Consider the following 28,000-nt stretch of genomic DNA (forward strand, 5'->3'; position numbering starts at 1 on the left):
CCCTCCCTCGAGCTGTCAGTTGACAGTGCAACACCGAGCCGAAAGCATCGTAGGAAAGAACACAGATTTGATCAACCGTAGATTTTAGATTGATCCTCTTTGGTACTGTCATATTTCGAGGCTGACCAACGAACGCGTAGGAGGGAGAAAAACCAAAAGGACTGAATAGCTATTTTAGCGAGCTAGCTTAGCTAGCAAGCTAACGACCGTTAGCTTTGGGCAGTGCTGCCACTACTCTGCTAAAGCTAACGTTAGCTAAGGTAGGAGTGTGCAGTACCAGTAGGCAGGCGATCTGCGATGGCATTTTAGTGTGGTTGGTTGTAAAAATTATTAGTGAGGCTGCATGAACATTTGTATTTTATTTGACCATTGCGGTGCTAGCTACGCTTTTGCTTCCTAAATGTTTTGCCTGGATGCGTTCAGTCAGTTGGGTGTTTAGCCAGTAAGCAATGCTAACGACGTCGGCTCAGTGAGGCTGTCGTGTCGGGGTTGAGGAGTTTGAGGAAGGAAGAGGTGACTTACGATGTTGGAGGGAAGTGTTGGGTTAACGAGTTAGTGGTGCGTTAGCTGACAGTGAAGGAAATAACGTTACTTTTTTACAATACATTATCAACGACCGTAGTTTCGTTAGCCAGCTAACTAAACGCTAAGGCAAATTGGAGTAGCTAGGTAATACTGTTGTTTTCGGATTGCTCGCTAGCTAAATGCAGAGTAAGGGTGATCATTGAGAGGCTACTCTCCCAGCTCCATAAATAACTGTCACTGAGTGATATCCAGACGATTTCACATTACTAAAGATGGCTACAGCGAGCAGCATTGCCGCATCTATTGCGAGCAAGACGAAGACGAAGAAGAAACACTTCGTGGCTCAAAAAGTGAAGCTGTTCCGAGCCAGTGACCCTCTGCTCAGCGTCCTTATGTGGGGAGTCAACCATTCGGTAAGTCGGTCCATTGGGGTTGGTTGGTGGTGGTGGTCAAATCGATGTTTCATGACCCTGTAACGTTACTACTAACTTAAAACTAAAGCTCAGCTACCTAACAATAGTGTCATCTATGTGTCAGAATGTGGTTGACTTGACATACTAGAGACTGCTAGGTGCAAATCAGGGATGACGGCTAGCAGTGGTTATCGTCCTGTCGATGCAAATCAGCATCTGGTCACACCAGGCTTGATTTTGAATTCAAATGTAGTTGTTTTTCAATAGAGCTTTGGCAGAAATGCAATACTAACTAGGTAGCTAAGTGGGCTTTCTCATGGTGTTGGGGTAGATTGTCAGCCATATCATGTGTAATTTCTCCAACTGCATGTATTAAGACATACCACACTGCCTGGGGTAAATGTGAATTGCTGATAGAACAGTTATCATAATATTAGCCTATACTGCGCTCTCGATGTGACACTAAGTAGCTTAGCCTCTGTGTTTTTCAGTTATTTTACTGTGTGTGTGTAGGATATGCTCTCTGAGCTCCCAGGGTCCAGTGTCATGAGAGAGCAGATATTCCCATGTCAGAGAGCTTATCATCGCTCTCAGTCCCTTCCTCACTCTGTCATTCACTGTACACAGAAGGAAGGCTGAGTCAGAGCCATGTAGCTTAACATAGGCTCACTGTCCCCATGTTTCATGACATAACATACTAATTAGCATTTTTACTAGAATGTTGTGATTGTTTTGGATAGAACATTGAAGTTCTAAACCTCAAATGGAGTTTGCTGAATTCTTTAGCATACGTCTGTGGAAGAGTGGCTATGCAAAGAATGAATGATCACCATATTCTGGGTATGTCAGCATTAGATTATCTCTGCAATGCTACACTGGCTGTTTAGAAGAAGTGACGTTTTTACTCACTGAATGCCATGTAAACATAAACTGAGTGGTTTTAAATAAAGAGCAGAGGTTATTTTGTAGATGGACCTGAAATGATTACCCCAGCCTAGCCAACAGAGTAAACCAGAGATTACTTTAAACAGAAAAGAAGCCCAAGAATAAACCTTGGCTGTGTTACTGTAAAGGCGTCCGCATGCTTCCCAGCCAAAACAGTTTGGTAGAGTTCGTGCATATATTATAATTACATTTTGTGACATTTCTGTTCGTTTTGGCTTCGGTTAGTTTTTTTCCCCGGCTGTTCGGACACACAAAAATGGTTCTAGAGGCAAGCCGAAGTTTGGCGCCGAAGTCTACGCCCCTTCATCGGTGATTGGTCAACAGTAGGGATTCTTCAATAAAGTCTTTGTTGTCATTCAACGAGAGACGAATCATCTTCTTTTTTAATTGAAAGATACTGCACCAAATATCTTAGTTAGATGTAAATATGCACGACTAAGATCTCTTCGGCAAAAACGTCAAAATTAATGACAGATTTCTTAAGTTATCTTAGATTAATTCTGACTAGCAGCACTGCTTCTTGACACACTGCTTGCTTAACCCGAAAGCCAGCCGCACCAATTTGACAGAGGAAACACCGTACAGCTGTGATGAGTGTGATTAGAAGGAGTCAGGCGCAGAAGGGTAAATCACCGAATACAGAGTTTATTCTGTCGTACACAGTTGCGCTGGAGAGCGACAACAAAATACAGGCACAGGGGAACAATCTAACCCGGCAATACAAGGTACGAGTAGCTCCACCGAGCTACACTCAACTCACATAAAACAATCACCCACAAGGACAAGGGGGCAGAGGGAACACTTATACACAGACTAATGAGGGAATAAGAACCAGGTGTGTGTAATTGACAAGACAAGACAAATGGAATAATGAGATATGGAGCGGCAGTGGCTAGTAAGCCGGTGATGACGAACGTCGAAGCCTGCCCGAACAAGGAGGGGAGGCAGCCTCGGCGGAAGTCGTGACAGTACCCCTCCCTTGACGCGCAGCTCCAGCAGCGCGCCGACCTCTGCCTCGGGGACGGCCAGGAGGACGTGGAGCAGGGCGAGCCGGATGGCAACGGTGGAAATCCCGCAACAGGGAGGGATCGAGGATATCCCTCACCGGGACCCAGCACCGTTCCTCCGGACCAGACCCCTCCCACTCCACGAGGTACTGAAGGCCCCCCACCCGACGCCTCGAATCCAGGATGGAACGGACAGAGTACGTCAGGGCCCCCTCGATGTCCAGAGGAGGTGGAGGGACCTCCCGCACCTCAGACTCCTGGAGCGGACTAGCCACCACCGGCCTGAGGAGAGACATATGAAACTAGGGGTTAATACGGTAATCAGGGGGAAGTAATAACCTATAGGTGACCTCGTTGATTCTCCTCAAGACTTTGAACGGCCCCACAAACCGCAGGCTCAGCTTCCGGCAGGGCAGGCGGAGGGGCAGATTCCGGGTCGAGAGCCAGACCCGATCCCCCGGTACGAAGACCGGGGCCTCACTGTGGTGGCGGTCAGCGTTGGCCTTCTGACGACGCACGGCGCGTTGGAGGTGAACGTGGGCAGCGTCCCACGTCTCCTCCGCGCGCTGAAACCAGTCACCCACCGCAGGAGCCTTGGTCTGGCTCTGGTGCCACAGTGCCAGAACCAGTTGGTAACCTAAAACACATTGGAATGGTGTTAGGTTAGTAGAAGAGTGGTGGAGAGAGTTCTGGGCATATTCTGCCCATGGCAAGAACACCGACCACTCCCCCGGCCGGACCTGGCAGTAGGATCGCAGGAACCTACCCACATCCTGATTTACCCGTTCCACCTGCCCATTAGACTCTGGGTGGAACCCAGAGGTCAGGCTGACTGAGACCCCCAGACGTTCCATAAATGCCTTCCAGACCTTGGATGTGAACTGTGGACCTCGGTCAGACACTATATCCTCTGGTACCCCGTAGTGCCGGAAGACATGTGTAAACAGGGCCTCCGCATTTTGCAGAGCCGTGGGAAGACCGGGCAGAGGAAGGAGGCGGCAGGCCTTGGAAAAGCGGTCTACAACGACCAGGATGGTGGTGTTACCTTGGGAGAGGGGAAGATCAGTCAGGAAATCAACACTTAGGTGAGACCATGGTCATTGTGGAACTGGTAAAGGTTGTAACTTACCTGCTGGGAGGTGCCTAGGTGCCTTACTCTGGGCGCACACCGAGCAGGAGGAGACATACACCCTCACGTCCTTAGCCAAGGTAGGCCACCAGTACCTTCCGGTCAGGCAGCGCACTGTACGACCGATACCTGGGTGACCAGAGGAGGGTGACGTGTGTGCCCAGTAGATCAGACGATCACGGATAAGAGCAGGCACGTACCGCAGCCCAGCTGGACACTGAGGTGGAGATGGATCTGTGCGTAATGCCTGCTCTATATCCGCGTCCATTGCCCATACTACCGGCGCCACAATGCAGGAGGTAGGGCGTGTGGGGGTGTTGTCTCTGGGCCTCTCCTCTGTGTCATACAGCCGTGACAATGCGTCTGCCTTCACGTTCTTCGTAACCGGGATGTATGACAGTGTAAAATCGAACCGGGTGAAGAATAGGGCCCACCTGGCCTGGCGAGGATTCAGCCTCCTCGCTGCCCGGATGTACTCCAGGTTATGGTGGTCCGTCCAGATGAGGAAAGGGTGTTTCGCCTCTTCGAGCCAATGCCTCCACATGGTCAAGGCTCGGACAACAGCCAACAGCTCCTGATCACCAACGTCGTAGTTCTGCTCCGCCGGGCTGAGCTTCTTAGAGAATAAGGTACAGGGGCGGAGCTTGGGTGGCGTGCCCGAGTGTTGAGACAGGACAGCGCCTATCCCTACCTCGGATGCATCCACCTCCACTACGAACGGTAGTAATGGATCGGGGTGGGCCAGTACCGGGGCTGAGGTGAACAGACCCCGTAGTTTGCTGAAGGCCAGGTCAGCCTCAGCTGACCAGCGGAGCCGGGTCGGCCCACCCTTCAACAGGGATGTAATGGGAGCTGCGACCTTGCCAAAGCACCGAATAAACCTCTGATAGTAGTTGGCGAAGCCAAGGAAGCGCTGCACTTCCTTAACCGTGGTTGGAGTCGGGCAATTACGTATCTCCACACCTGAGGTGGTAATGCGGTATCCGAGGAAGGAGACGGACTGCTGGAAAAACATACACTTCTCTGCCTTAGCATAAAGGTCATTTTTCAACAGTCGGGCCCGCACTTTGCGAACCAGGGACACAGGCTCGGCGCGCGTAGCGGAATACACCAGAATGTCATCGATGTAGACCACTACACCGCGACCAAGCATGTCCCGAAACACCTCGTTCACAAAGGACTGGAAGATGATGAAGCATTCATCAAACCGTAGGGCATCACCAGGTATTCATAATGCCCCGTGGTTGTGCTGAATGCTGTCTTCCACTCATCCCCCTCTCAGATACGCACCAGGTTGTACGCACTCCTGAGGTCTAATTTGGTGAAGAAGCGCGCCCCATGCATTGACTCGATCACTGACGGAATGAGGGGGAGAGGATAACTAAATCTGATTGTCTCCTTGTTCAGTGGTCGATAATCAATGCAAGGGGCGCAGACCGCCGTCTTTCTTCTTCGCAAAGAATAAACTCATGGAGGCGGGTGAAGTGGAGGGACGTATATACCCATGGCGCAGGGACTCGGTGATGTATGTTTCCATAGCCGCTGTTTTAGCCTGCGACGGGGTACACATGACTCATGGGAGGTACAGCGTCTACCCGGAGGTTTATCGCACAATCCCCCGCCCCTTGAGCTGGTAACTTGGTAGCCTGCGTTTTTGAAAACGTGTGCGCCAAATCGAGTAATTAGGGCGGGGGGGCGAATGCGCACGGTGGAGGTACTGTCTGGACTTTCCACCGTGGTTGCACCAACGGAAACACCTAGACACCTACCCTGACACACTCGCGACCACGCCGTGAGAACCCTCTGCGGCCATGAGAAGGTGGGGTTGTGGAGTGCTAACCAAGGGATACCTAATACCACAGGGAAAGCAGGGGACAATGAGTCTCCTGGGTAATCATGGTGACTGGTGCAGTAACTTCCTGAACGAACCCAGACCCTAATGATCGACTATCAAGTGCTCTGATGGGGAGTGGAATGGATAGGGGAACCAATGAAATGCCTAGACGGCATGAGAATGCCCTGTCCATAAAGTTCCCAGCTGCGCTTGAATCGACTAGCGCCTTTTACTGGGGAACTACCATGTGATCGGGAAAGTAGATGGGTAGGGTACCGTGCGCAGCAGAGGGCTCTGAACGAGTGTGGGTGTTCGATACCTGGGGTGATGCGAGAGTGCCCTGCCTGCCGCCTCCAGACCCAAAAGAGCGTTGACAACGTGTGGTGTACTGTCCCTTCGTGCCACTAGAGTGGCACTGTCGCTGTCGTCCTCCGCTCTCTCGGATGGCGGCTCCACCCAGTTCCATCAGCTCGGGATCCGAGTCGGCCGGGGTGGGAACGGGCAGACCCCATCCAGGACGTCCTCTGGCTGCCAGCAGGTTGTCCAACCGGATGGCCATGTCCACCAGTTGCGTGAAGGACAACATGGTGTCCCGGCAGGCTAGCTCCTGTCGGACATCCTCCCGCAGATGGCACCGGAAATGGTCGATAAGGGCCCGCTCGTTCCACCCGGACCCCGCTGCAAGAGTCCGAAACTCCAAAGCGAAGTCCTCCTCTTGACCTTCGGGCGGGTGATCGAAGACAGCCCGAAAGAGGCGAGCAAACTCCCCGTAGTTCTCCAACGCGGCTCCTCCTTCGTTCCAAACCGAGTTGGCCCACTCCAGGGCTTTCCCAGAGAGGCAGGAAACGAGGGCGGACACCTTTTCCCGCTCCGATTGGGGCCGGCCTGATGCTGGAGAAGTAGAGCTCCAGTTGGAGGAGGAATCCTTGGCAGAGAGCCGCCGTCCCGTCAAACTCCCGTGGTCGGGATATCTGGATCCCTCCGGGTGCTGGGGTGTGGGTGGCTGGATCCAGTTGGCCAGCTGCTCTCGACATATCGGGTCCTCTCCTCTCCAGGCGTTGGACGACTTGAAGAACCCAATCCATCGCTTCCCCCAAGCTGGCCAGCATCGTGGAATGCTCCTGGACCCGTGCCACGACCCAGGCATTCGCTCCTCTCCCGCTGACTCCATAGTGGGTGGGTGATTCTGTGATGAGTGTGATTAGAAGGAGTCAGGCACAGGAGGGTAAATCACTGAATACAGAGTTTATTCCGTCGTACACAGTTGCGCTGAAATACAGGCACAGGGGAACAATCTACCCCGGCAATACAAGGTACGGGTAGCTCCAACAAAATACAGGCACAGGGGAACAATACCCCAACAATACAAGGAGTCGCTAGAGCGCGATGGGACAAGGACATCCCAGCCGGCCAAACCCTCCCCTAATCCAGACGACGCTGGGCCAATTGTGCGCCGCCTCATGGGTCTCCCGGTCGCAGCCGGCTGCGACACAGCCCGGGATCGAACCCGGATCTGTAGGGACGCCTCTAGCACTGCGATGCAGTGCCTTAGACCGCTGCGCCCCTCGGGAGGCCCCAAACAAATTTATTTTAAGGGAGTATGCGAGCACACTCCTTCAGTTCGGCTAGCCGATTTCGTCTAGGCACCAGGCGAACTGAAGCATGCTGACGCCTTAATAGTGAAGTGTTGGCCAGACACAGTGGTGTTCTCTATCTCTGTAGTGGTCTATGTGGTGGTCCTCTACTGTTCCAGACAGACTGATGTTGAGCCCCCCCACCCCCACCCCCTCAGTGTGGGTTCTCCCTCATTCACGTTGCATCAGAGGCTGGTCAGCCCAGCTCAAAGTTCTACATTAAAACAGTCTCTTTAGGTGCAGGGTTACTAGTGTGAATGAGAAGAGGGGACACACACACACACTCTTATGGAAAGAGCCTTGATTGTGCTGTGCTCTCCACTGCACAGGGCCTAAGGGCAATTACATGGTAACAGAATTATGCTGAGACTCAGATTTTAACCCTTTAAAATGTATACCAAACTAAAAACATTGATTTAAAAGTTTAACCACCCATAGAACCTATGCACAAGGACTACTTTGAACAGTTTCCACAGAACATTTTACAAAAACACATTTACAGGAAGAACTGTGCAGATACAACATTTGGTAACCGTTAGTCTGTTACCAAACTTTTCATCTGTATAGTTTTTCCAGTTAATATTTTATTTTATTTACTGTGTAAATTGTTCAAAGTAGTAATTGTGTATAGAGTTGTATGGTTTGTTAAAATTGGAAAAAAATGTTTTTTGTTTTGCATACATTTTTAAGTGAAAAATCGGTGTTTCAGCATAATTCCGTTACTGTGGAATTGCCCCTAACTAATCTCGGTGTTAAGCCAGGGAGGGGAACCAAGGGAGGTTACACAATAAATGTGTCACGACCACAACAGCCTAGCCTAGATGGTATTCTATCCAAGTGGTAGTTTACTACACCAGGCTTGTGTGACGTCGTGACCACATCTGGGATCGGAATACTTATATTAGCTCCCAGAGAGAGCTAATGCCCTAGGCTTTAGCTCAGTGGGCTAATGTGGTCCACTTTAGTCACACAGACCGTATCTGGGTTGGATTCCCGGCCAGTGTGGCATAGCCTACATGTTCAAACTTCTCTTTTTGCATTGCCTGACAGGGTGACGGATAGCCGTGTTTTATGCCTGAAGCTGCTTGCTTTACAGTTTCACTCGTCATGGTCACAACGACTTTCTCTTGCTTGCAGACTTGCAACAAGCTCTAAATTGGTCATTTGGTGTGGGCGATAGTTAGAAATAGATAGAAAGCCTGCTGATTGTGTTTGAGCTGCTGGTAATGCCCCAGGTTTGAGTAGGGGTCAGATGTAATGTCTGCTAGCGACGGAACACTGGAATGGAATGGGGAGAGTGGTAGGCCTGACAATGTGGTCCACCAGTAGAACTGTGCAGAGGCAAGACACACACACACACACACACACACACACCGAGGCAGGCAACAAAACAGAACCCTTATCTCCTGAGGGACACATGAATCAAACCCATCCACTCACTAGCACTTCATGGAAACTCACCAGCTCACTGCATTCCTGCAGCTCTAGCATCATGGGAAACCAGTGACAGAGCTAGACAACTCAACTGTTAGTCACTAGACGGCCATGGTAGAGAGGACAGAGAGATGTCACTAGATTACCATGTTAGAGAGCTTTTCTTGATTTGCAGCAGCACATCTACTGTAGTCGTTTGAGCACAAATTGTATTTGTGATTTTAAAGCGCTAGCCGCCTCTGTGCCTCGGTCCTTCCAGCTATGTGATTGGTGGTAGTGCATGAGTGACAGCAGCTAGACCTCTCTGTCTATAATCCTTCATCTCCCTAACTCAGTCTGACAGCCAAAGCCTCACAGAGGCCTTGAGGATATAGGACTTAGCTTAGAGAGAGACACTCTGACAGTTGACATGTACCTCAGCCGTACAGCGGTCCAGCAACATCCCAGGCAAGGACCTGTAGTGCTTCATCCATGGACAGGAGTTTGAGAAATACTGCTATCTAGAATGTCTGTACAAGTCTCTGGTGAATCATGGGCACATTGTAGACATTGTAGACATGTACTATTTCAGTGATTCATTTCAGTGATGATTTGATGTGTAGTAGCATTATACATTATAAATCAGTGAAATACTCTAGGGGAATGTACAGTCAGTCAGTAACCAATCAGACGAAGTGAGAGTCGATAACCACCAGTAGTTTAATTAACGTAATCAAAGTAATTCTCGGTCTCATATATTCCCAATTCTATTTTCTCTGAACCTGATTGGTCCCTCGTAGTAAGAGTGAAGCTATCTGATGCTTCATTCTTGTTCTTTTCTGCCCCTCCTGATCTTTGTCCTTGCCAACTTCCATCCCTCTTTCCTTTCTTCTCTCATGCTCTCTCTCTGCTCCCCCCTCTCCCCTCTCCCCAGTCCCCTCTCTTTCTCCTCCTCTCCTCCCCCCGTCCCCCGTCCCTCTCTCCCCCCTCTCTCTGAGCCAGTGACTATGTCTGGGTCTGTGTGTTGCGTAAGAGGCTGTTCCTATTAATAGCCACAGGAGTGACCTGCAGCTAATATGTGGTGAATATGGGTGAAGAACAGAATAGATGGGATCGCACAAAGTACCTGCAGTCCCCGGGGACCAGACAAGCACATCCACTGTGTGTGCGTGCGTGCATGTGATCTCTCAGACACGCTTGTGCAGCATTCATATGGCTGTAGCTTGCCATAGAACAGAAGGAAATATTACGCGTTATGTCTGAGGAGACGATGACATTGCATGACATTGATGTAAACTGAATATAGCTTAAAGCGGCAATCAGCAGTTGAAACAATAACAAAGCGTTCTCCCCACCTATGTTTTGGTAAGAAGCTGAGGGATGGGGATGGAGAAATGTAACCTTTTGAACTAAGCTCATGAGGCATTTATAAGTTTTATATTCTTCAAGAATCAATGGGTACATGCATATAATTGATTTAAGTCCAAAAATGGACGTAGCAACTGCTGATTGCCACTTTAAGCCACCAACAGTAGATGTTGAAACTGCAGCACACGTGTGCTCTCGTTGCATGGCTATCAATGTGTGTACAGTAGGCCCTACGAGAAGAGAAGCGAATAGAGTGCATGCGTATGTGTATGTTACCTATCATAGCTTGGCCCTGGTGGTGTGTGCTCATTAACCCTCTGCTGTGGAGGGGAAACAAGGGAGTAATGAGAGAGAAGGTGTTTTAATAAGAAAGGGTTCCTTCCTTATAGCCTCACAGGATTAGCCTAGCTAGCATTTAGCTTAGTTTAGCTGGCAGGACCCTCATACTCCCCTAGCCAATACAGAGACCATTCCCCTCACTCGCATGATATCAGCCAGGAACAAATAAAACAGATGTATTCTACTGCTAACATGATTTATACCTCTACTTGAGTAATCTAGTCAAACACAGAGTGATAAGAGCAGGGCAGGTTCCTTATATTCAAGTTGTTTACATTGTGATAAACAGGTCATGTTGAATGACGATTATCATTTCTATAGGGCCTATGCTGTCTACAGCCTGTGATAATGAATAGGCTAATGTACAGTAGAGAGAGGTAGTGGTCCCATTGTTTAAAAGCCAACCAGGCCCCCTGGTTTCTATACAGTTATAATCTGTGACCTTGAAAGCCTCATTACCTTGGCTACTCCCTAAACATGTCTGGTGATTTGACCATTCAAGTTTCTCTGCACGTGACATTTTAGCCACACGTCTGGCTTCCCACACACTCAAAGAAATCGTACCACCAACAAAGCTTTAAAGTTAGACTCAGTCATATGACATCATCATAGACTGCGAGGCCAGGGTTTTTTCTGGATCAAAAAGGGGCCTAGGTGGTGGGCGTGGCAGGGAGAGCGGTTGGCACGGCTGAATTTTAGAGAGAATTTTAGAAGTCCCCCATCTTGACGGTGTAGAGAAATGTTTGCATTTTAAACACTTAGGCGGCCCGCCCAAGCCTTTTCTATGCAGAAAAAAACCTTGTAATTTGAATCTGCCATAACCTATTCCCCCCACCCCGTTCCAAACCATGACAATATATTAGTGTCACAAAGGGCTCTGGTTTCCTTTAAAAGTACAGTAGGCAGGGATATATAAACAGGGAACAGACCATGAAATGGTGTGTTAGTGTGGTGTGTATATCTTATGTAACTGAGGGTGTAATTAGTATCATAGTGTGAAATTGGTCCTGATTAGCTTTATTGGAGGCAGAGTCAGTCAGAGAGAATTAGGCTACTCCCCCATGAAAAGGCTACAGACTACTCTCAAATTGCATAAAATAAACTATACATGGAAACTGACAAAGAACACAGCTGACACTACAAGGGACAAGGACACCAAGGAGCACAGCTATCAACATACAGCCTTCCTAAAGAGAAAGGTCTTCAGGCCCGTTTCAAAGGAGCCCAGAGTCTGTGGTGCCTTCAGGTAGGGCTGGCGATATAGCCTAAAAATCAGATCTACATTTTTTTCAAACTTATGGGCCGATTTCAAGATATCTAAAAAAATAAATAAAATAATACACTGCATTTCAAATAGTCAGCAATAATCCTAATGAATTCAGGGCTTGTGAACTTATACCTAGGTTAAACGTAAACCTTCCACAACCATAAGACCCAGATGGGTTGGGTTAAATGCGGAAGACACATTTCACTTTAATGCATTGTTGTACAACTGACTAGATATCCTCCTTTCCTTTTCACTAGACATTTAATTATTTAATCAAAATAGTTCAACCTGCTTTTTTGCAATAGTCACTGATCTGGCTTTCAAGTCTGTCTATGAAAATGCCATTTTTTTGTTACAAATTTAACCAGAACCATGCATAATGGTAGCCTGGTGGTTAAGAGTGTTGGGTCAATAAACTAAAAGTTGCTGTTTTGAATCCCCGAGCCAACTAGGTAAAAAAGCTGTTGATGTGCCCTTGAGCAAGGCACTTAACCCTAATTGCTCCTGTAAGTTGCTCTGGATATGAGCATCTGCTACATAACAAATACAAAATAAAAACATGATGCACATTCACTATTAATGACTAACTTCTTGTGACAGGCATTTGGCTAAAGAAAATGAACACAGGTCTCATATAAACATTCTCTCAAGCACAAGCCCACGTGCTAGTGAGTAGCCAGCTAATCTGTATATTTCAAGTTTAGCCAACTTTGATATTTTTGCTAGCTAACAAGGCAGAACAGTTGAATTGTTATGAACACACCGTTCTGTCCGTCTTCAACTGTTTGAACAGCATGCTAGCCTGTCCACTTTGTTCAGATGTTGAAATCAAGTGGCCTACCTTATTTCTCAGAATGAGAATGAGTTGCCAATTCCTTATATAATTGTGTTTTATGCTTATTGCACGTTTATATAACACAGACTAGACAGCTAGTATAACAGCCTTTGGCTAAAATGCTGCTAGTGGTACTTAGTACCGCAATGCCGCACGCAACGAACTGAGCATTCATTTGCCAGAATCAGTGTTCATTGATACTTTCGTTTTAGTGGTGTCATTAGAAATGTTAACTTTTCCTCTATTACGGTAGCATAATGTCTCAATATGTTTCGGTGTCCATATGACCAATTCTGTTGGACCAAACCTCAAATGCAAATAGCGAGTTGAAACCGCACGTCAGAGAGGAAGACGTGATCTCTCATCTTTGTTGTTGTGAGGGGCTTTGTGTGTGTGTGTGTGTGTGTGAGTGAACCAGAGAAAGAGGGGAAACGTGCGGTTTCACTCTGGCAAAAATAAGCCCAATGTGTTTTTATGGGCTTATTTTGGACCTTGTCACCTGGCTTCCTGCCTTTGGGAGAAAGACTCCCATTGTTAGGGCAGAGACGTGCTTCTCGTCATTATATCCAGATCTCTGGTGTAAATGGGAAGGTGCACAGAAGGAGCAAAGGAGACGAGACCAAAAAGACAACAAGTGGACATAAACGTTCATATAAAAATAAAAACGTGATTCTTGCGATACAGGCATTTGGAATATCGTGCAAAAACATTAATTTGCATGAATTCGATATATCGCCCAGCCCTACCTTCAGGTGGTCCGGCAGGGCATTCCAGACGCTGGGGGCAGTCGAGCTGAAAGCCCATTTCCCCAAGCAGCCGAGCTTGTTTCTGGGGGCGTGGAGAAGCAGGCTGTCGCTTGACTTGAGGGTGCGGGTGGGTTATGGGGGTTGGGAGACCGATAATTTAATTCTACATTACACGCAATGATGCGGGTTTCTCTTCACATGATGACTGAAATGAGACTACCAGGCTGAATTGTTAACCATCACAAGGACCGGGTTGCCTGTCTTCTTTGAGATGTTACTGTTGGGGTGCAGAAGACGTGAGGGAGTGAGACAGATTGAACAGGGTTTACCCTATTTGTTTTATCACATCACACTATTTTGTTCCAAGACACACAGTGGTGGAAATATTGCTAACTAGCCTAACTGTGCATTCTGCACCCTTTCATGTGATAGGCCAGATTTGTACACAATTGCACCTGTGAAATGTGCTGGATCTCGATGTGCGTAATATGACCACTATCCTGAACAGGTGTCATCCGGTTTAGAGCAGTATATCTCTGTCAGTGCTGCTAGGAGAGATTACATACCAGCTACACTTACTAAATCTATCCCCTTTATAGTCAAACAAACATTAAATCAGTCACTAAGCGGTAAGCACCAACTGCTAGAGTAGGCCTATGTACTGTGACTGTACCATAGTAATGTCTAGCCTGTCCCATAGTACTGCTCTGTTTGAGTATAGACTGGTTGTACTTGTTATATCTTCCATACATGTAACAACTGGTTATCTTGACTTAAGTACCAGTGATCTGTCAGCAGGTGCACCAGCCAGCGCTGTTTCTGTCAGTCAGTCAGAGCTGTGTGTCTGTCTGTCAGTCAGAGAGTTGTGTGTCTGTCAGTCAGAGAGTTGTGTGTCTGTCAGTCAGAGAGGGTGTTATGAGAAATTAGGCTCCCTGTGCTGAGTTCCTCTCCCACTTCCTGTCCACTGGGGCCACGGAGCGCACTCACTCTGCTCCGAGGCGGAAACCCCAAACTCCGTCACCAAGGCGACGAAGAACAGGAAATGGCACTGTGAAAGTTGGCCAGGCTGAGATAGACAGAGGGAGATAGACGCGCTGCAGAGAGATAAGAGTCATCATCAGAGGAGGAGATTAAACACAACATAAACATGAGAGCTGCACTCTGCATCACTCAGTTTCACTCCGAGGTGATAAGAACAGGCCAAGGAACACAGTGACTAGAATATATAGGATGCGTCCCAAACGGCACCCTATTCCCTTTATAGTGCACTACTTCTGGGCCCTGGTCTAAAGTAGTGCACTATAATGGGAATAGGGTGCCATTTGGAACACATCCATAGACCGGTCAGGGTATTCGAAACCTAGAGGTCCGGGGAATGCTGTTTTATGTGGTTCTCTTCATTCTGGGCTAAATCCTGCCTGCCTGACTGAACAGATGAATGCAACATGATATAATTAGACAGAGAGACTAGTAATCCTGCTTCCTTCAGGGGAGATGTTTGTATTCTGTCACTGTCAGCCCCCAGAATACATTGCTGCTGCTGCCTGCCTCCTGAAGGTTGGCCCTGTGCCACTCCTCTGTCTCTGTGTGCGTGTGCGGGAGGGGGGGGTGGACTGACTACTTTCACAGAGGTCATGTCGCTCATCTCCCCTCCGATGATAAGAGAGAGCCTCACCTGCTTTGCATGTGTATCTGATCAGTTACAGGCATGAGAATGGAAGTGGAGGTGTGTGTCTAGGGGCATTGTCTTCTCTCCTGCCTCTGTACTGTGTGTGAAATAGAGCTTTGTGATGTGGGGACGTCTCCTTCTGATGTACACAGGATGCATCGGTCTCTCTGGGTGACGTTGTTGCCTGGCACCCTACATCACTGACAGTCTCTCTGGGTGACGTTGTTGCCTGGCACCCCACATCACTGACAGTCTCTCTGGGTGACGTTGTTACCTGGCACCCCACAGTCTCTCTCTCCTTAACATCTATCAAGTTCCTGCCCCCTCCTGAAGTCCACTAGCTTCCTTTCCTTGTCTCCTTTCCTCCTGGACCAAGCTGCAGTCTCGCTCTCTTTCGGATGTTATTACACCTGAATTGGTCTAGAGGAGGAGTAGAGTCCTGCTGAGACCATATTCTACACCGTCTGTTGTGTGGATCCTTCAGCATTAGGCGAGAGATGCAGGCATCAATCCCACATGACAGGGGCATATTGGCCCACTACCTATTAAAACAGGATGATATGATAAGATGATATCGATACTTTTCCACTATATTGGATTGCAACATAAACGTTTAGCTATGGTACATTTTTTAATCAAGTTCTTACAGAAATGACAGAATATAACGGAATTGCGCTGAGACTCAGATTTTTCACTTATAATGTATGCCCACGTTTGTCCACGTTGTCCAAAAACTCTGTTGAATATCTGCTCCGAATTCAGATTCAAAGATATCCGCGGAAATAATGGGGTGTCAGCTATGTTTTGATTTGATTTGACACTGAATTTAGAAAAAATATTTTTGGGTTATTGACCTACAGTAAATGAAGTGGAATTTCATTATTGGTCCCTGATCTGTACTACACAGAAATTAGGGCTGACCCCATTTAGTCGACTGGTCGATTGTTTGGTCGATAGGCTGTTGGTCGACCAAGATTTCTTTAGTCGAGCAGTAGCCTCCCGAGTGGGGCAGTGGTCTAAGGCACTGCATCGCAGTGCTAGCTGTGCCACTAGAGATCCTGGTTCGAATCCAGGCTCTGTCGTAGCCGGCCGCGACCGGGAGACCCATGGGGCAGCGCACAATTGGCCCAGCGTCGTCCAGGGTAGGGGAGGGAATGGCCGGCAGGGGATGTAGCTCAGTTCGTAGGGCATGGCGTTTGCAACGCCAGGGTTGTGGGTTCGATTCCCACGGGGGGTATGGGAAAAAAAATAATTATACATGTATGCACTAACTGTAAGTCGCTCTGGATAAGAGCGTCTGCTAAATGACTAAAAATGTAAATGTAAAAAATATATATATATGTATGTGTATATATATATGTATATACACAGTACCAGTCAAAAGTTTGGACACACCTACTCATTCAAGGGTTTTTCTTCATTTTTACTATTTTCTACATTGTAGAATAATAGTGAACACATCAAAACTATGAAATAACACATTTGGAATCATGTAGTAACCAAAAAAGTGTTCACAAATCAAATATATTTTAGATTCTTCAAATAGCCACCCTTTGCCTTGATGACAGCTTTGCACACTCTTGGCATTTCGTTTTTTTTTTTTATATATATATAAATTAGCAAACATTTCTAAAAACCTGTTTTTGCTTTGTCATTATGGGGTATTGTGTGTACAGTGATGAGGAAAAATTTGTTTTTAATCGATTTTAAAATAAGGCTGTAACATAACAAAATGTGGAAAAAGTGAAGGGGTCTGAATACTTTCCTAAGGCACTGTAGGTATGTTTTAGTGAGAAAGAGTTGGGATCAGATACAACTATGTTTACCCACCCCCAAAAAGTAATATTTATGAGCAATTTTGTTTTACATTTGATGGGGTTGGGCAAAGGCTGAGATTGGGGTTGAGAGTTACCCTTTAAGACTTTTTCTGCTAGAGGTTTTTTCTAAGACCCCTTTTCCATCTGTTCGACCAGAAATCGAATGTTTTGGGTGGAAAAATGTATATATGCCTTAATTTCTCGAAAAGATTGACTCTTTGCTTTCATTTGACACCCAATTTGACATGCTCCTATGAACTTCACTTGTTGGTGCACATGGGTCCTTTTACATGGAAATGATCCTCTCCTTGGGTAATTGTAAAACCATGATGTGTCATTGGCCCTGGTCTCATTATGTTTGTAACAGACCTATAAGACTGGAGTGGCAGCTATAATAAGTAGTTAATAAAACCATAGACTGTGGACCTGAACAGCGCCTCAGCATGACACGCGCAGAGTGACACACAAACACTCACACAGACAGCTAGAAACTGAGTATGACAATCTGTCTCCAGCCCCATCCCTCAATCTGTGTGAGTCACGGCAGCTCTGAAGATCCATGCTGTCTGGAGGCTATCTTGACTACAACCCTGTTCCTGCCTGCCTCCTCCTCCGCACACACTCTCTGTCCCATGTGTTGGATTCAAAAACCTTGTTTCACATTTCTTGCAGTAGATGAAATACAGAATGTCTAGTCACGGTTGTTGGCAGCAATAGATGGGCTGTTAGTCTTCAGGCATTTAGTACTGGGCTGGAACAAAAGCCTGCACAACCAGGAATGAGGGTCACTGAGCTAAAGAGACTGATGAAGGGGGTTTGATGAGTATGGAGGTCTGAGGTCCTGTATGCTCATCTTGAATAAAAAAACAAGCCTCTGGACTTGACTAACATTAGTTAAATCTGATGGGAGTTTTATGTTTAGTCATTACTCTACAATAAGACAATATGCTCTCTCTCTCTCTCTCTCTCTCTCTCTCTCTCTCTCTCTCTCTCTCTCTCTCTCTCTCGACAATATTCTCTCTCTCTCTCTCTCTCTCTCTCTCTCTCTCTCTCGACAATATTCTCTCTCTCTCTCTCTCTCTCTCTCTCTCTCTCTCTCTCTCTCTCTCTCTCTCTCTCAGATCAATGAGTTGAGCCATGTTCAGATCCCTATCATGCTGATGCCTGATGACTTCAAGGCCTATTCCAAGATCAAGGTGGACAATCACCTCTTCAACAAGTAAGTGTACACACACACACACTAATTTAATTGCTCTGATGTTAAATGTCTACTACCACAATAACAGCTTGTACTCAGTGTTGTGACTCTATGTTTTGGTGTGTGTGTAGGGAGAACATGCCGAGCCATTTCAAGTTTAAGGAGTACTGTCCTCTGGTGTTCCGCAACCTTAGAGAACGGTTTGGCATCGACGACCAAGATTTCCAGGTACACACATGCAGAAGCAGACTGAACAGCTCTCTTCTCCTCTCGCCCCCTCTCTCTCTCTGTTCTCTTCCTAATCTTGCAAGATTTATTTCATGGTTATCGCCAAGTTTCTCTTTCTCTCTCTGTCTGTCTCTCTCTCTCTCTCTCTCTGTCTGTCTGTCTGTGTCTGTGTCTGTGTCTGTGTCTGTGTGTGTTCCCAGGGTAGAGTGTGTGCTCTGTGTTGGCATTAGGGAGGTCAATGTTTTCTGGTCCTCTGAAGCTGTCTCTCATGTTTATATTACGGTGGAGGGAGAAGGAGTGGGCTGAGGGTAGGAACAAGCACACATGGAGGGGGTTACAGAGAGGACTGGGGTAGGTTACTCTGGAGGGCATCAGCTGTGTGCTGGGGGGCACGAGGTGGTAGGAGGGTGGCACACACCCAGGGGAAGGAGGGGTGTCTGTCCACACACAGTGGCTGGGCTGTTGGAGGGTGTGGGAGAGGGATAACAGGGCCTTAGAGGCCTGCCTGACTACAGCTGTCTCTGACAATCACACACAATCCCACTCTCTCTCTTTCTCTGTCTATCTCTCTCTCCACAATTTCTCCCTTTCTCGTTCACATTCTCTCTATAGATTCAAAAGAAGTTTCAGATTTTTATAGACATTTGTGATTCACTGTTCTCTCTCTGTGTAGAACTCCCTGACCCGTGCGGCTCCGTTGAACAGTGATTCTCAGGGTCGGAGCGGCGCTCGCTTCCACACCTCCAATGACAAACGCTATGTCATCAAAACCATCACCAGTGAGGATGTGGCCGAGATGCACAACATCCTCAAGAAGTACCACCAGGTACACACACACACCTCAAGAAGTACCACCAGGTACACACACACCTCAAGAAGTACCACCAGGTACACACACACCTCAAGAAGTACCACCAGGTACACACACACCTCAAGAAGTACCACCAGGTACACACACACCTCAAGAAGTACCACCAGGTACACACACACCTCAAGAAGTACCACCAGGTACACACACACCTCAAGAAGTACCACCAGGTACACACACACCTCAAGAAGTACCACCAGGTACACACACACCTCAAGAAGTACCACCAGGTACACACACACCTCAAGAAGTACCACCAGGTACACACACACCTCAAGAAGTACCACCAGGTACACACACCTCAAGAAGTACCACCAGGTACACACACACCTCAAGAAGTACCACCAGGTACACACACACCTCAAGAAGTACCACCAGGTACACACACACACCTCAAGAAGTACCACCAGGTACACACACACCTCAAGAAGTACCACCAGGTGCACACACACCTCAAGAAGTACCACCAGGTACACACACACCTCAAGAAGTACCACCAGGTACACACACACCTCAAGAAGTACCAAAGTGAGTCTTAATCCAACTCTCCTCTAATTCTTCTATTTCTCTAGTTCATAGTGGAGTGTCATGGCAACACGCTGCTGCCTCAGTTCCTGGGGATGTACCGCCTCACGGTGGACGGAGACGAGACCTACATGATCGTCACCAGGAACGTCTTCTCCCACCGCCTCTCCGTCTACAAAAAATATGACCTCAAGGTAGGTGGGGAGGAAGGTAGGTGGGGAGGGAGGGAGGGAGGGAGGGGGGGAGGGGGGAGAGATAGTTGTAGACTTTTATAAGGAAAAAGGAATGTCTGACATCTTTCTGTCTGTCAGGGCTCCACTGTGGCCAGGGAGGCCAGCGACAAGGAGAAGGTACAGTAATTTACACACACACACACAAAGTACAGACACACAAAACAACCAGACCTATACATGGTGTGTTTTAATGTATTGATATAGACACTGATTATGTAGTTTGATTCTGATTCCTGGCCACTTCCTGTCCTATAAAAGCCATGTGGAGGAACCGAGGGTGCGAGGGAGGGAGCGAGCTGTGTGTTAACACCTGGTCCTTTAAACCAACATAGCTTCTGTCCATTACCTACCTGCCCTTCCTTCTGTCATCATCAACTACATGGCTCAACTTCTACTGAGCTGGTTTGCTTTGGTTTTTGGGGTGGGGGTGGGGGTGGGGGGGTAGTTCAAGCCATCCATCCTCTTCTGTTAAGACCCCTGCCCATTATACTCCCCATACTCTTGCACGCTCTCTGTGTCTTCAGTTTGCTCCATCAGTTTACTACTGCTACAGCAGTTCCAGTGCTTCCCCTGCTTGCTGTCTGTGTGTGAGAGACTGAGGTGTGTGTGTGTGCGTGCCAAATGCTTTGTTCTTTGTCTTCTAGAGAGTGAATGTTTTTTGTGTGTGTGCGTTTACATTCCTGGATTATTTGATCAGATGCTGTTTGTTGTATGAGGCAGTTTTCTGGTAATGAGAGCAGACTTTCTCTGAGAGTGAATGAGTGATTCAGCCCAGAGCCATACATTCTAAATATATATCTGTGATTCAGCCAATGGTAGTTGTACAAACAGAACACAGGCTTTGGGATTCTGCAACCTTCCCTGTTGGCAGGAATCTTCTTTGCGGCATACTGTTTTTGGACGTTGTGTTTAGTGTGGGTGTGCGTGTGTGCGTGTGTGTGTATGTGTGTGTGTCTGAGTAGCCAGGTCATCATTTGACCCTGAAAGGCCGGATCTTTCCTCTAGCGACTGTAGAAGCTTGGCCGGGTGGAACACCAGAACCAGCGGGGCGTTGTAACTTCGGGGAACCCCTCAGTCTAAATATATCTGACAAAGAGAATAAGGACTTAAATGGAAGTACAGAAGCCGTTGATCACACACTCTGTACTACACAGTAAGCTCTACTCTCTTCTCTCAGCTTGGTGTGTGAAAATGTGTGACTATTACAAAATGCCAGTAGTTATTGCTGACAGATCAGCGATAACGGACTAGCCAAGATGTGGAAGGACTTCAATTGTTCATTTTCCAACCACGACAGCCGCAGTACTACTACGATAAGTACCTTCTGCTGCTTCTACTACTGCTGCCTCTGCTTTGACCACATTTGCAGCATTCACAGGCCTTCAAGTTGTGTACTGTTTTGTCTTAAAAGTTTGACATACAGTGTACACACACACACACACATTGTATGCTCACAGAAATCTGTAAACGGGCATGCCATGGCCACCCACCATCACTGTTCAATTACATGACTGAATAAAACACCTTCTCACATTGAGTGTAGTCGTGTGTATGTTCGGGCGTGACTACATGCATTATCATGTTTAATCTTTAATGGCAGACTGGCTTTAGAAATGCACATTTTCTGCATTTTCAGGTTAGGTTGATTTAATTGGTTAGTTGGTTAAGAGTTGTGACTGAGATGTGTCCATTGCTGTGTATTCATAAATACTGGAGGGGTGAATGGAGGTACAGGGTATTTGGTGTGTGTTGAGCTACATGGTAGTTAGTATGTGTTAGGTGGTGTAATGTGTGTAACAGCGGTATGGTGTGTAGGGTTTCACACACAAACAACAAGCCCTCTTGACTGACTGCATGCCAACCCCCCCCCCCCCCTCTCTCTCTCTCTCTCGCATGTTCTCTGCATGGTCCTACATCTCTAGGCTTGTGTCTCCAACACCCCGACCAGCCCCACTCTGTGCTGCATGCTGTGGACTCACTTGTCCTACTGTCCTCACATGGAACCTGGATTTTTATTTTACATGAACATATTCATAGTTTACAGCCAGGGTGGGCAATGGAGCTGCGGTATGCACTGTGCAGGGTTTTGTTCCAGCCCAGCTCTTAACACACCTAATGCAAGTGATCTAATCACAGTCAATGTTTAGACCATGAATAGTGATGTGATTAGGAATCAGTTGTGTTAGTGCTGGGCTGGAACAAAAGCCTGCACTCCCAGCTGTCCCCCTGGGTCCAGAGATTTGTCATGGTACCTGTTTACCACTGTAGATCTCTGCTATCTAACGTTGTTGTTTCCTCTCCCTGGGCTCCTTGTGCCAGCTGGTAGTTGTTATTAACACTGTTAGCTACCGGCTGGCCCTCCCTACAGGCGACATGGCTTTTACCTGAGACAGTCTGTCTAAGCAGCAGTCTAAAAGAACACCTGAAATGCCACCCTAGCTGTTATAGCTCTTCCTTATGCGCACAAAACCGGAGGATATGCAGATTCTGTTTACATGAAATATAATATGCCACTTAGCAGATGCTTTTATCCAAAGTGATTTGCAGTACAGTGAGAGCATACAATTTAGTATGTGTATGTGATCCCTGCGGAAATTGAACCCGCAACCTTGGCTTTTCTAGCAGCACTTGCCAGGCTGTACGCTCTTTCAGAAGCTCTCTTCCCTTGCCTCGCTTGAAACAAAACTAATACAGTTTGTGTATTTCCTAAACACTTGCCTTTCCTTCCAACTTCCTTCCTTCCTTTCCCCGGCTCTCTCCTCTCATCCTCCTCCCTCCATCCCTCCCCCGCTCCCCTCTTCCAGCAGCCACGCCCTCCTGAGGATGCGCCCCCGCGGCCCAAATCTAACGTTCAGCAAAGGCTGCAAACGCTGCGGATCGCCACACGCTTTTACTGCGCCATGAAACACGTAAGAGACGTAAGGAACAAGGCCAGGCATGCTCAATCTATCTACCTATCAGATCAAATCATATTATAGAACCAAGGCCAGGCATGCTCAAGTTATCAGATCAATCGTATCTCATTTTATTTTCATAGCTTTTTTCAGATTCATGTCATGACGGATACAGGACAGGACACCTGCAATGGACTGGCATGTAGGAAACAGACAGACGGAACTGGCTTATTCTGGAACAGTTTTTCAAACTGCTGTTTTTGCCCCTTTTCCTTTATGGCTATTGACTCACAACCAATCACTTTCACTTCCTGTCCCTCTCACAAACACACACACACAGTGTGATGATGCTGTACCTCAGAGAGTGTGTGTCTGCTTCTGAAATAGCACCCTATTCCCCATATAGTGCACTACTTTTGACCAGGGCCCATCAGTCCCCCTGGCTAAAAGTAGTCCCCTTAATAGGGAATATGGTGCCATTTCAGATGCAGCCTGTGTGTAGTTGACCCAGATTCCCATTCAGTGTTGACGTGCAGGCAGAGAGAGACACGTGGCTGGTTGGAACAGCTGTTGTCTGAGCATGCCCAGAGCACAGCACCACTGGGCTGCAGCTGCTCACCACCAGGCCTGGCCTCTCCTCTCCTGTCCTTCCTGACTACTAATCACAATCCTGCAGTACTATCATCACACCAACCTGTTTCACTGACTGCTTTTGTTTTTATTTACCTGGAGGTTTGACTGTATATTTTTGATACTTCAGTTGGTGATCTGGTACAATTCTCCTGTTCTTTCTCCCCAAGCTGTGACAAATTCACTATTGAGCGACATCACTCACATCTGATGTGCCACAAACTTCCTGTAGCGCACTGTGATGATGATGATCAAAAAACTGCCTTCGGTCACCTGATTGAAGGCCATGTGCAATGACCCTTTGATCTCCCTCTTTCTTCTCTTGTTTTCTCCCTCTTTCTCTCTCATTCTCTCAACCCATCTTTATCTGTTTCTTTCTCTCTCTCCATCTCTCTCTCTCGTGGCTGTTTTCATCCAACTTCATCTATTCTGTTTTTTTATTTTATTTTTATTTTACCTTTATTTAACTAGGCAAGTCAGTTAAGAACAAATTCTTATTTACAATGATGGCCTACACCGGCCAAACCCGGACGATGCTGGGCCAATTGTGCGCCGCCCTATGGGACTCCCAATCACGGCCGGTTGTGATACAGCCTGGAATCTAACCAGGGGGTCTGTAGTGACGCCTCAAGCACTGAGATGCAGTGCAGTGCCTTAGACCGCTGCACCACTCGGGAGCCCGGGTGTTTGTTACTGCTACTCTACCATGTCAGCCCAGTCTACCTCTGAACCACAACCATTACGTACAGTACCTGATCTACTGCTTGTATGGGCTCCTCTATACTTTCTCTGAGAATAGAACTGATAATTGAGCGATTAGAGGGGTTGATCAGGAAGATGGGTGTTTGGGAAGAGATTGAGGATGCATAGAATGGGTGGCTGGATATCTGGAATGTATATTCTTTTCAGGATGCTGTCTGTAGCTGGTACTAGTGTCTACCTGCTGTTTGACTCTCCACATTATTACAACGTTCACCCATTTGAGTGTGCAAGGGTGCCTTGGCCATCGCAGCATTGTTTGTGGTCTTTGTGTTTGTTGCTATATGTGTGTGGGTTTGTGTGGCTGCTTTCCTCGTGCTGCCATAGAACTGCTTCTGTCAGCTCTCTGAGCAGTGCTGCTGCTGTAACCTAATTTCCTGCTCACTCCTTCCTCTCTGCCACAGAATAACGCCCACCCCCCCTCCCCCCGCAGACCACAGGCCACACATGGTACTGTAGCCAGATGGCTCAATGGAAATTCACAAGCCTCCATAGAGCTCACACTGTTTGTCTCGAACTGTTGTTATATGTGTCACAGACAAACATGATTCAGATCACTTTATTCAACGAGTCAGTTAGTTAGAGGATCATTTTAAAGAGTGTTCATTCTGACTCCTTTCTAATAATGTAAATAGTTATAAAGTCCAGGTGTGTCCTCTGCTGTCCTGACTGTTTGTCTGTCTGTGCGGGGCATCAGGCCAAGGAGCTGCCCACCTACAAGGACAACGACTTCATCAACGATGGACAGAAGATCTACATCGACGATGACAACAAGAAAATGTTCCTGGAGAAACTACGTAAAGACGTGGAGGTGTGTTTGTGGTTCTGTTATTTCTTCTGGTGTGAGGGAATGAATACTTGGGTTGGATTAATCCTGGTCTCACTCTAAAATGTTATTCTCCCCTTTTACTCTCTCCATTACTTTATTCTATGTCTCCTCCCTCTCTCCCTCTCTCTCTCCCTCCAGTTCCTGGCCCAGTTGAAGCTGATGGACTACAGTCTGCTGGTGGGGATCCATGACGTGGAGCGGGCTGAGCAGGAGGAGGTGGAGAGTGAGGACAACGAGGGGGACGATGAAGGGGAGAGTGATGGAGGGATTGGCACTCCCCCTGACTCCCCCAGTAACACCCTGGACAGCACCAAGCCCCTGTCCCCCGGGGAGTTTGACCCCACCATAGACGTCTATGCCATCAAGAGCAACGACAGTGAGTGGAGAGGGGGAAGGAGGGAGGAGGAGGAAAGGGATAGGAGGAGTGGTACAGGAGACTAAAAAGTAAAGGGTTCACTTCAAAACAGTGGGTCAGAAATACCAAATAGATGAGCAGTATGGTTATACCAAATAGATGAGCAGTATGGTTGTAGCCCTCTGGTAGGCTTCATTTTATATAATTAAGAAATAAGGCCAGAGGGGGTGTGGTATATGGCCAATATACCATTGCTAAGGGCTGTCACGGAGTGCCTGGATACAGCCCTTAGCCGTGGTATATTGGCCATATACAGTGGGGGGGGGGAAAGTATTTAGTCATCCACCAATTGTGCAAGTTCTCCCACTTAAAAAGATGAGAGAGGCCTGTAATTTTCATCATAGGTACACGTCAACTATGACAGACAAATTGAGAATTTTTTTCTCCAGAAAATCACATTGTAGGATTTTTAATGAATTTATTTGCAAATTATGGTGGAAAATAAGTATTTGGTCACCTACAAACAAGCAAGATTTCTGGCTCTCACAGACCTGTAACTTCTTCTTTAAGAGGCTCCTCTGTCCTCCACTCGTTACCTGTATTAATGGGACCTGTTTGAACTTGTTATCAGTATAAAAGACACCTGTCCACAACCTCAAACAGTCACACTCCAAACTCCACTATGGCCAAGACCAAAGAGCTGTCAAAGGACACCAGAAACAAAATTGTAGACCTGCACCAGGCTGGGAAGACTGAATCTGCAATAGGTAAGCAGCTTGGTTTGAAGAAATCAACTGTGGGAGCAATTATTAGGAAATGGAAGACATACAAGACCACTGATAATCTCCCTCGATCTGGGGCTCCGCGCAAGATCTCACCCCGTGGGGTCAAAGTGATCACAAGAACAGTGAGCAAAAATCCCAGAACCACACGGGGGGACCTAGTGAATGACCTGCAGAGAGCTGGGACCAAAGTAACAAAGCCTACCATCAGTAACACACTACGCCGCCAGGGACTCAAATCCTGCAGTGCCAGACGTGTCCCCCTGCTTAAGCCAGTACATGTCCAGGCCCGTCTGAAGTTTGCTAGAGTGCATTTGGATGATCCAGAAGAGGATTGGGAGAATGTCATATGGTCAGATGAAACCAAAATATAACTTTTAGGTAAAAACTCAACTCGTCGTGTTTGGAGGATAAAGAATGCGGAGTTGCATCCAAAGAACACCATACCTACTGTGAAGCATGGGGGTGGAAACATCATGCTTTGGGGCTGTTTTTCTGCAAAGGGACCAGGACGACTGATCCGTGTAAAGGAAAGAATGAATGGGGCCATGTATCGTGAGATTTTGAGTGAAAACATCACTGCTCTAGAGGAGATCTGCATGGAGGAATGGGCCAAAATACCAGCAACAGTGTGTGAAAACCTTGTGAAGACTTACAGAAAACGTTTGACCTGTGTCATTGCCAACAAAGGGTATATAACAAAGTATTGAGAAACTTTTGTTATTGACCAAATACTTATTTTCCACCATAATTTGCAAATAAATTCATTAAAAATCCTACAATGTGATTTTCTGGATTTTTTTTCCTCATTTTGTCTGTCATAGTTGACGTGTACCTATGATGAAAATTACAGGCCTCTCTCATCTTTTTAAGTGGGAGAACTTGCACAATTGGTGGCTGACTAAATACTTTTTCCCCCCACTGTATCACAAACCCCTGAAGTGCCTTATTGCTATTATAAACTAGTTACCAACATAATTAGAGCAGTAAAAATACATGTTTTGTCATATTGGGGTATACGGTCTGATATATCACGGCTGTCAGCCAATCAGCCTTCAGGGCTTGAACCACCCAGTTTATAATATAGGGATAATCCTGTGTGTCTGTGTCCAGGTGCTCCTAGGAAGGAGGTGTACTTCATGGCGGTCATTGACATTCTGCAGCATTACGATGCCAAGAAGAAGGCTGCTCATGCTGCCAAGACCGTCAAACACGGGGTATGTATGTGTGTGAGGTCGGATGCCTACGCCTCCGTTGGTGTGAATGTTGTGTGTTTGGGTTTCTTCCCTTGACTCACTGTCTTCCACCGTGTGTGTGTCTCCCCCTGCAGGCGGGAGCTGAGATCTCCACGGTGAACCCAGAGCAGTACTCCAAGAGGTTCTACGACTTTATCACCACCATTCTCTCATAGCCCCCAGGGGAAGGGGGGGAGGAGGACTTAGGGAGAGGAGATATGGAGGAAAACAAGTGGAGAGAGGAGAGAAGGGATGGGTGGGGGTATCACTCTCTTTCTCTCCGTCAGCAGGGGTGTCCCTCTCAGCAGCTAAAACCATCATTCGTTTACATTCATCTTCTCATCTGTTGATTTGATCTCTGTTACATTGAACAGGAGAACAGGTGTTCTAGGTTCTAGTCAGTACTTTTTTATTAACTTGTTTTGTTTACTTTGGGAATGTTTTTTTTTACTGCCTCTTAACACCATTTCCTCACCCTGCATTGTTGTTGTTTTTGTTTGTTGTTTGTTCTGCATTCCCCGTT

General features: G+C 47.2%; 1 protein-coding gene across 1 annotated transcript; it reads left to right on the plus strand.

The window, feature by feature from the left end:
• LOC311109345 (phosphatidylinositol 5-phosphate 4-kinase type-2 alpha) lies at positions 1-28,000 on the plus strand. Its single transcript, XM_084152197.1, has 10 exons — positions 1-938; positions 18,063-18,160; positions 18,271-18,367; positions 19,041-19,193; positions 19,808-19,954; positions 20,072-20,110; positions 24,974-25,087; positions 25,244-25,481; positions 27,356-27,459; positions 27,573-28,000. The coding sequence occupies exons 1-10, from the start codon at positions 798-800 to the stop codon at positions 27,651-27,653; spliced, it is 1,212 nt and encodes a 403-aa protein (XP_084008323.1). The 5' UTR covers positions 1-797; the 3' UTR covers positions 27,654-28,000.

Source organism: Coregonus lavaretus (genome assembly GCF_964263955.1).
Source record: "Coregonus lavaretus genome assembly, chromosome: 34".
NCBI lineage: Eukaryota > Metazoa > Chordata > Actinopteri > Salmoniformes > Salmonidae > Coregonus > Coregonus lavaretus.